This window comes from Oratosquilla oratoria, chromosome 42 (genome assembly GCF_046742065.1).
Source record: "Oratosquilla oratoria isolate Oo_2021 chromosome 42, ASM4674206v1, whole genome shotgun sequence".
Lineage (NCBI taxonomy): Eukaryota > Metazoa > Arthropoda > Malacostraca > Stomatopoda > Squillidae > Oratosquilla > Oratosquilla oratoria.
The window spans coordinates 15993407-16004086 of NC_134818.1; the positions used below are offsets into that span (position 1 = coordinate 15993407).

Below are 10680 nucleotides of genomic sequence, written 5' to 3' on the forward strand. Positions count from 1 at the left end.
AATTCCACCCATTCCATCCCTAAATACACTCCACTCCCCTCCACCCTCCCTCTTATCTTAGCACCTCATCAACAACAACATAATAAAAAGTATTATTTATTCTTTTTTTATGCATTTATGTATTGTTTTAGCAATTATGTACTATTGGCTTATAGAATAAAACCTCTAATTAATTATGCTTAGTGATGCTGGTTTAAAAATATCTGTAAACAGGAATTTTTGATGGAAACAAGAACATAATAAAAAGTAGATACATAATAAAAGTCAAAAAGTAGCCCAATCTGGAGTGTATAAATCTACATAGATTAAAAAGCAAGAAAAAATCATAGTTCAATTACTTTATATTAAAACTGATATACCATAATTATATAAAATAGAATCGGCATCGGCATCAGCAACTAAGAGTGAATAGGACTCAGCATCGGTATCAGCATTGGCAATTAATGGTAAATAGGAATCAGCATCAGCAAAAAAAAAAAAAAAAAAAATTGGCACACCCCTAGTTACAAACTCCTCCTCTCAAAGAAGGCAAAGACAGTACTTCCTTAAAAAAAAAAAGACTTTTTGAAGCAGTAAATCTAATATGGTTTGCCCTTGCTATAAACTTGTTTGCTCAGCAGAACTCAAAACTGACTCCACTCCCAGCTTTCACCACAAGTAGTGATGCCCTATCCGAACTGGCCATCACATACTGAAGATTATTCTAATCCACATGTGGACTATTTAACCCACTGATCCACTTTAAACTTCTTGGGTCTTGTACCTATACCAAAAGGCTTTCTCTCCTTTATAAGGTGGTGGTTGTGTCAAAGCATAAACCCACCCTGCACACACCCAGACTCATCCAAAATACATACAGCACATATTTACAAAATGTTCAAATCTGACAGTGCAGATATATCCATAACATAACTGGGGTGGTGGTTCTCTTGCAATAGCCTGAGAAGGCAACTGATTTGCTTTGCAACTCCAGGGATATGATCTACTGATGTGGGCTGACTGACACTGAATTTCATCTACTCACCAACAAAACTATTTCTTCTCTTCCCCATCTGCTCTTTACTCAAAACAATCTATTACATTTACAAGTTCAACTTTACCTTTACCTTTCACCTTTCTTTCACAACCCTAACAAATCTTTCTTTTCCAACATATAACCAAGCTCCTCCCTTTTACTTTCATTCAATCCACAACCACATACATTCAGATCCAATAAATAGGGTTCTGGTTAGTCTTTGTGTAAGGGGGAACTAATGCATTACCACTGTATTCCCCTGTGTGTAATAAAAGGCAATCAAATTACATGAAACACTATCAAAGCAAAACAGAAAATTTCGAGCATTAGTTTATACACAAAACTAAAAATATTAACACATGACACTTTATCTTTAAATTCCTTGCTACTTTGATTACATACCTCTAGCACCTTTATTTAAGAGCATTTTTACTATGTGAAAATATCCTTTTGAAGCTGCAAGGTGAATGGGTCGGTCACCAACAGTGCCAGCAATGTTGACATCAACACCTCTTGACAACAAGTACTCAACTACCTGAAAGCATACAAAAAGTGACCTGATATAACTTGTAAATACGTTGAAAAAAATAATAATAATTAAAGATATTTCAATGAATATCAAAGGACCCTCCCCCCCCAAAAAAGAGAAAAAACTCAAATGACTAGAAATAGTCTTCAAATGATACATTTTCCTTGCTATCTTATCATAGCACATAAATAATTTTACCTGCAAGTAAAGTCTAAAGAAGAGAAACAAAAATACACTTAACTGTACATTTCTATGTAAGTGGATTGTGAAACAATAGGAGTACACTAAAGACAGATAAGAAAACATTTAAATTCTAAGAAAAAGTAATATGTACAATCATCTTGATACTGACTGCATCATGTCCGAAGAAACTTGCTATGTGCAACGGTGAAAATGACACTGCATCCCTAGCTTCGATGTTAGCACCACGTTGTGCCAAAGCCTGTGTCACTTCTAAATGACCAGCCATACATGAGATATGTAGAGCAGTCACACTTCCTGCTCCTGTGTGGTCTAAGTGACTGCAGTTTTCCAGAAATAGCCGCACAATTTCCACATCTCCCTGTAACAAATTCATTCAAATTAATCATCCTAAACAGCTGAATCACATGAATTACCATCAGCTTATTGAAGATGCTAATCAAATTACTTTATTTTTCATTTTCAGGATGATGCATTATAATAAGATGGGGTGGTGCGAGAGGTGAATGCTAGGGTAGTGGGTCAGGGATTGGAGATGGTTAAAGAAAATGGAGAAAAGTGGGAGGTGAGCCAGCTGTTGTTTGCGGATGACACTGCGCTTGTGGCAGGGTCAGAGGAGGGATTGAGGAAGCTGGTGGCAGAGTTTGGGAGAGTATGTGATAGAAGAAAGCTAAAGATAAATGTGGGTAAAAGTAAGGTGATGAGATGTACAAGGGGTGAAAGTGGCAGTAGACTGGAAGTGAACATTAAGGGAGAGCGACTGGAGGAAGTGGATAGTTTTAGATACTTGGGTGCAAGTGTAGCAGGAAAAGGTGGAGTGAAGGTGGAGGTAGAATGTAGATTGAGAGAAGCGAGTAAATGCCTTGGTGGTTTAAAGAGTGTAATGAGGAATAGACATTTGGGAATGGATGCGAAGAGGAGACTGTATGAAGGAGTGATTGTGCCAACAGCACTGTATGGGGCAGAAACGTGGAATATAAGAGAAGAAGAGAGAAGGAGTTTGGATGTGTTTGAGATGAGGTGTCTGAGAAGTATGGTGGGGGTTACTAGGCTGGATAGAGTGAGAAATGAGGAGGTGAGGAGGAGAACAGGGGTGAAAAAGGATTTGGGAGATAGGGTTGATGAAAGAATATTAGGATGGTTTGGACACATGGAAAGAATGAGTGAAGAAAGACTAGTAAAAGAGGTATGGAAGGCAGATGTGGAGGGAGTGAACATGAGGGGACGTCCTAGGATGAGGTGGATGGATGGGGTGAAGGGGGCTTTGGGGAAGAGGGGAATGTCTGTTGAGGAAGGAAGGGAGAGGACGGAAGACAGAGGTGAGTGGAGAATGGTTGTATATGGATGATGTTGTGACTGCATGAGGAGGAATAGGCGGGGGGGGGGGGGGGGCGGGGTAGTATGTGTGAGTAAATTTTGACGCAGCCCGAAGGGATTTCTCCCCGTCCTCGCCTTATATGCAGAGGGGGACGGAGAGGGGGGGTCGCCGATTAAATGAAGCGGCCTTGCTGTGGATGTACTGTGTCTTGCGACACTGCTTCTGACCCAGGGCGGTGGGCAGGGTGCAGGGATGACCCGTCATCCAGGAGGTGCTCAGATGAGAGGGAGGGTGGGAGGGGTGTGGAGTGTATCTAGGGATGAAATGGGTGGGAGTGTTTTTATGCCTTTCCCTTTTTGGCTACCTCCCTTGGAAGGGGGAAAAAGCCTTGGTATATGTATGTATGTATAAAAATCAAGTAAAAAAATAAAGCCCTGTTTAAAAAAGATTATGGGTTGTTTTATGAGAAATATATCCTCATCAAGTGTGCTCAAATAGTGCCATAGCTGTATTTCTGTTACCCTTTGGATAGCATGTCTCCTCCATTGATAATAAGGATTGTATACACATACATACCAAAAGGCATTTTCCTCATTATAAGTGGGGTAACTGAGTAAAAGCATACACCCACCCTACACTCATCCCACATCTATCCAAAACACATTCATTGCCCCTCCCATTTTAGCACCTCTTTATTGTGCATTGTATCTATAAGTGTGGTACATTCTAAGTGGATCCAAGAGTGGCAATTGTTGCATTAGAAAGATGTGTGGATGTATTTATCTACTTGTATTATACGGGAAGGGAGCTATGCTCGTGGTGACCCTTCTTTGTATCTTTCAGCATTAATTTTTTTCTTAAAATCTTGAATGGTGTTTGCACATACTGTTTCTTTGTCTAATTTGTTCCAGGTATCTATCACTCTGTGTGAGAAGCATTTTTTTTTTTTTCAGATCTCTTCTGTAATTATCTTTTTTGAGTTTCTTTTTGTGTCCTCTTATTTTTCCTTTGTCCCATTTCAATAAATTATTCTTATCTAATATTTCCATTCTTTTCATAATTCTATAGATAGTTAGTAGGTCTCCTCTTTCCCTTCTTTGTTCCAGGGTTGGTAATTCTAATTTGGACAGTCTTTGTTCATATGTCATTTTGGAAAGAGTTGGTGCCAGTTTTGTTGTTCTTTGTATTCTAATTTTTTTACATTCTTTTTGGTACTGGGTGTCCATAATGTTGCTGCGTACTTGAGTTTTGGTCTTATTAGTGTAGTTAAATATTTTTTTAATCATTTCCTCATCCAAATAGACAAATGCAACTTTTATTGACCTTAATAAATTGTAGGTTTCTCCAACTATTTCATTAATATGTTTGTCCATTGTCATGTCTTTGCTGATCATCATGCCAAGGTCTTTTTCCAAGTTTACTTTTTTGACTCTTCTTCACCAATTCTATAATCTCTTGATATTCTTTTTTTACTTTTTCCAAATTCCATTATACTACATTTCTTGATATTGAATTTCACTTCCCACTTCTGAGTCCATTTACAGATCTTGTCCAAGTCTTGTTGTAACAAAATGCAATCCTTCTCCGTTCTTACTTTCTTTAGTATTTTTGCATCATCTGCAAAGAAATTCATATAACACTCTACTCCTTCATCCATGTCACTTATGTATATGGCAAACATAATTGGGGCCAGTGCTGATCCCTGCAGGACACCACTTATCATTTCTTCCCAATTTGAGAATTTATCTTTAATTACTACTCTCATTTTCCTCCCAGTTAGGAAGTCTTTCATCCATTCCAATAATTTTCCTATGATGCCACCTATTGACTCTATTTTCCTTATTAGTTTCTTGTGTGGTCCCTTATCAAATGCCTTTTGTAGGTCCAGAAAGGCACAGTCTGCCCAACCATCTCTCTTGTATGTGATGAGTCTTGTGAACTTGGGGGCATGTGTAAAAGACTGGGTTTATTGCAGTGTTGCCAACTTGCAGAAGACAAGGTTCAGTGTTGCCAGCTTGCAGAAGACAAGGGAAATCAGGTGCCATAACCTGTTCTCTTTAACTGGAAAAATTAGAATAGTATAGGATGGAAATAAGACTGATGACTTAAACACCATAAGTAAGTAAGAGCTGGAAAGTTAGTCGTGTGTGGGGGCACTGGGAGTGGAGATAGGTGTACAGATATGGGGCATATAGAAATTGACCAGAAACTGTCCACTTTGTTTGGGTTTGAAGGTATTGGCAAATCTAAGACACTAGGATATGACCAGTAATGAGAAAAAAAAGGAGTTATTTTGGCTTTGGTTTGTTGTTACTGGAGAGGGTATGTCTGGATTTCAAGCAAGGGACTGGTACTGGGATGAGGTGTACATCAAGGCAGCACAAGCCCCAGTGAGTATGGAGGTTGGGGAAGTGTGGGGAGATTTCTAGGGTATCATAATTTGTTATTGAGATGGGGTTATCTTGATGGTGCTTCTATGGTGGAGAGGAAGCAAATGCAGTATTCTCTATGCACTGTGATTCATGTGGTTTTTTTTTTTTACATTCAGTGGAGAGGATAAGATTGTGGGTAATAAGATGGATGGGAAAGAAGATAAAAAGACTTCATAGAGTAAGGGTGATGTGAACTGGTGAGAGTTGGAGTTGTTTGCATAGTGGGATACAGAGGACTAAAGAGAGTGGAAGGTGTAGTGGGCCCTCATACAATGCTTGTCACAATGTTTGGTAGGGCTGCAAGGGTGGAAATGTCAGGAGGGAGTTATGCCAGAGTGGGAGACCAGACGGCAAAACCTTTGCATGAGTGAATCTGGGCTGACCCATCATGGATCTAATGCAGGCTTGAGCCTCCTGGATGTTGATAAGTCCTCAGTCTCAGAGGGAGAGAACTTCTCATTCAACGTAATATCCCATGCAGCAAGCAAGATGCTGCATAGTTTTTCCTACAATTAGCACTCTTGGCAGGGTTGGAACATTGGGGTCGGGTAGGGGGGGGGTTGAATTACATGCAGGGGAAGTAGTGCACATACACCAGTAGGGTGGCGACACACTGCTGCCAAATGTGGCCAAAGTGTTGTCAATTGAAGCAATAGCAATGGTGAATATGAAATATACACATTTAGTTGCATATGTCCTATGTAATGATGAGATAGGAGCTAGGATTTGGGAATAGGCAAAGGCTAGTCACAATGTGGGTATAGAGCCCTTATGCTATTATTCACTTGGGGCAAGAGACCCAACCCAATGGATTAAATGATTACTCAGACTTGATCATATTTTCTGTGGTTATTGATATTCAGAGTGAAAGAGAATGAGTACTACAGCTGTAACTTTATATTTAATAAAGTGAGTATTGTGATGCACCATCGAATCATCATACATCAGGCTGCTGATGCTGCCTGCAAGAATTTGACTTTAATTGTAGAGGTTAATGGCATAAGGGTTCCATTCTCACATTCTAAACTAATTTTGAAAAAATTTCTTTCTTTTTCTCCTGGAGGTAAGGATGGAGATGGGATCGTGTAGGCATGATCATAATTCCACAGCTTCCTATAGCTATTTTCTGAAAAACATCAGGCACTAGATAACATTTCCAAAATCTTTCTATCTATATACCAAGGCCCACAAGAAACCAATTAAAAGTCCTATAAATATTCATATTATGGAGGTATATTAGGTCAATATGACTTGAAAATTATGTACAAAGAATTTAATAAAAACTTTTTTGCACTGCAATTGTCTATTTACAGCTATGATCACACATTAATCCACATGGAAATTATATCAAACTTATTACTCTTGTCCTGAATATCTGTTAGTACATATACTAAATATACAGCCAAGTTGCCAACTTTGTTAATAATTTACTTGAATGATTCTTGGTTCAAATTCAACTTGTTAATATGGCCTAATAATCTCAATCTCTATTAATTAAAATTGAAAATAAATGATAAACAAAATTATCAGTAATTAATAGAATAATAGTAAGAGGATATGTTTTTAAAACTGCTAACCCCTTTGCAGGGATAATGGCTGAAATATTTGTACTATAATAGGTCTGCACTTGTTAGATACACACCATGCATCTAGTATGAATTCCAGGCATCTCAACCAAATGCTTGAAACCTTAAATGATGCCAAATGAAGTGGAGAAAACCCATTCTTGCTGATGATGGCTGGGTCTGCTCCTCTCTGTAGAAGCAATCTGATGTGAGGTTTGGTGTCTCGCATACGTTCCCTGTCACAGCATTCATGAATCACATATCTGCTTTTTCCTTCCTCTGACTCTTTGAATTTAACCAGCTGAAGAACACCAGGTGACTTTGATGACTTGTGTCCATCTGCATCCTCTCTGTCATCAATCCTTGATTCTTTGGCATCTTTATCATAGAGTTTTTCAGGCTTACTAAGACAACCTAAATGTAGCAGTGTAAGTCCTGTTTCTGTTCTCTCCCCAAGAGTTTCAGCCGAGAGAAGGGAGGAAATCTTATCAACATTTGCTGAGCTGAAATGCAAATTTGAAAGACTTCCTTGATATAATAATTCAAAAAAGCATTTGCATTACAAACATATAATAGGCTAAGCTATAAAAGACTCAACATGACATTTAAAGATAACAATTCCCAACAATATTGGCTGAGAAAACACTATTTGAGAATGAAGACTTCAATAATTAATGTTTTGCTAATTGGAGTATTTTCTACCTGAAGAACCTCCATTGAACAAAATGTACAAATAATAAAGGCTCCATCTTCAAATAGTGTTTTCTCTGCCACTTGATATGTCACTACAAATCACTGATATGAAGCACTCTCCTTACCAGCAAGCTTGTTGAATTTCTGTCAATTCTGATATATCTAAACGGAGGTCTTCTGATATTTTTTCATTCAGCATCAAATAACTACGCATAATTTTATGACGCAGTTCCTGAGAACAGGTTATTTTGGGTCGTGTTTTGTAATTTCCCATTGTGAATTTGAATTCTGAAAAAAGAAAGTATATATATATATACATATTAAACATAAAACCCACTATCAGAAAATAAGATTAGGAATTAAAGATTTCTTTTCTGTATATTTCAACCACTCTCTCTGGTCCTCTTCAGCAGATAGACTACAAAAGGCAAAGTCCAAGAATATATACATAAAGATTGGGTATAGAACAGGGGAACAGAGGAAAAGACTCAGGTAACATGTCAGAGGATCTTCAGAATTTGAGGCACCGTATTACTAAATAGAGATTAGGTTACATTGGTTAGTTAGGTAGGTTAGATTAGGTTAGATTAGAATAGACAAATTTATCATCCTTTCATTTCTTCAACCTCGGCATCTATCAAAGCAAATATGGCTTGTAATTCAATTGCCATGACTTTGTTTGTAAGTAAATCGGTTTTAGCAACTTTTGTTATTGATTTCCACCATGAAAATTGCATATTACATTCATGTATTTTAATTTACAAAATTAATAATTAATTTTCTATTGCTATTTAACGTAGGTGTGCACTTCTAAAAATTTACCATATTTACCCAGACAGTCATTAATAACTCACTTAAAAAATCTATATTACTGATAAAGCAGCTCCTAAACACACACACACTCTCCCTCTCATCGACTCTTGCCTCCACATTTGTCTTCCAATATATATGGCAGTGTACTTTTTATTTCCCGTAGTGACGTCACTCATAGTAGTCTATTGCAACAGCTGGCACCAGTTCTCCGATCTTTCCATTGATCTTTTCTAGGTAGAAACACTCACACTGGACCTGTCTGTGTTGTATGAATGTGGGAGTGTAAAGTCATTGTAACTGTTTCTGTTTCAGATTCATAATCTAATGGATGGAGGGGAACAGTTACTAGCTGTCAGCCCTCAAATTTTATAAAACGTAGAGAAAATACACTTGAAACTGAAACAGAGAGAGGGATATCATGAACTCGGTCCAGTGACCGAGTCACGAGTGTCAGCCCTTTAGTACTTTAGAGTTTAGGATTGTACTTCCAAACAGATGTGGATGTTCACGGGTTCTGAAAATGCGCGGCAATAAGACAACTCTCTCTAACCTACCTTTGGTAAGACCAATGTGTACACGTACCCCAAGCTGGCCCCGCAAATCTTTTTAAAGGAAACGATAAATAAATAAATAAAAGAATAAAAATCTATGGAATTCCTGAACTTTAAATTTAATAATTGAATTCTCCAAACACTATAATTGTAACAATCGTCACTGCTACAACATTGTCACTGAGGGGTATCCATGTATTCACCAAATGTAAAATAAACAGAACTAATTGGAATAATTCATCGCTATTGCACTATATTTCACTTTTTATGGCTTAGGTATATGCGATTTATTTCTGTAGTCACGTACCGGCATCAGCTGTAAAGTGTAAACAATGTATACTGTTGTACATTGCTATAAACAGAATCCGCTAGTTAGATGTATTACTTATTTTCGTTATCAATTTCATGTAATATGATTTTTACAAACATTTAACGTTAATCATCATCGTTAGCCTTTATATTTTCCACAATCTTAGAATAATCATCATCATCATCAATGATTAAGTTCCCATACATTTGTTCTGCATTAGGATGCTCTTCACAACATCCGGTCTCACTAATTACCGACCAAACCCAAACAATGACGGTATTTGCTCAAAAGCACAATCAAATAGCATATAGTTGCATTATTTGACCTATTTTCTTTAAAATGTGTGATTTCCATGTAATTTGATCAAAGAGAAGTTACGTTTTTAACCTTTGCAAAATTACCGACCACAGCTACGAAATACCGTCCGACTCACTAATTACCGACCAAACCCGAACAAGGACGGTTTTTGCTCAAATACATAAATTTATATAAAATATTAGCATGTGATTGTATTATTTGACCTATTTTCTTTCAAATGTGTGATTTCCATATAATTTGATCAAAGATATGTTACGTTTTTATCCTCTCCAAATTATCGACCACAGCTACGAATACCGCCCAACTCACTAATTACCGACCAAACCCGAACAAGGACGGATTTTGCTCAAATGGACAATTTTATATAAAAAATTAGCATATGGTTGCATTACTTGGCCTACTTTCTTTAAATGTGTGATTTTCATGTAATTTTATCAAAGAGAAGTTACCGACCACAGCTACGAATACCGTCCGACTCACTAATTACCGACCAAAGTCGAACAAGGACGGTTTTTGCTCAAATACACAATTTTATATAAAAATTAGAATATGGTTGCATTATTTGATCTATTTTCTTTAAAAGGTGTGATTTTCATGTAATTTGACAAAAGAAAAGTTCCGTTTTTATCCTCTGCAAAATTACCGACCACAGCTACGATTCGTCCAGCCCGCCATCTATGATCACTGGTGGCAAGGTCTAAATATACAGGTCAGACCGTTTGAATTCTTCTGCGCAGCTTCTGACGTCATTAGGCTGAGTCCATTTTCTCTTTGTGAAACACTGAAGAAAACTGAAACGCCAAGGAAGACAGGAACTATAATATTTTATATATTATATATATATATATTATATATCATACATATTATATATTCATATATATAGACAGGAACTATAATATTTTATATATATTTATATATATATTTTATATAATATT

The 10680-nt window shown here is 37.2% G+C and overlaps 1 protein-coding gene across 7 annotated transcripts in view; it reads right to left on the minus strand.

Annotated features, from left to right (window-relative positions):
- LOC143021505 (serine/threonine-protein kinase TNNI3K-like) overlaps nucleotides 1-9455 on the minus strand; it is a 36901-nt gene extending 27446 nt beyond the window's left edge. For 4 of the 7 annotated variants that reach the window (XM_076179078.1, XM_076179077.1, XM_076179074.1 and 1 more), the window contains exons 1-5: nucleotides 9121-9414; nucleotides 7879-8041; nucleotides 7185-7563; nucleotides 1897-2106; nucleotides 1418-1550 (exon numbers count right to left, since the gene is read on the minus strand). In XM_076179078.1, coding sequence (XP_076035193.1) covers nucleotides 1418-1550; nucleotides 1897-2106; nucleotides 7185-7563; nucleotides 7879-8027 — 871 coding nt within the window. In that variant the 5' untranslated portion in view covers nucleotides 8028-8041; nucleotides 9121-9414. The other 3 variants (XM_076179075.1, XM_076179076.1, XM_076179079.1) reach the window with 3 other exon arrangements.
- Between the last annotated feature and the right edge of the window lie 1225 nt (nucleotides 9456-10680).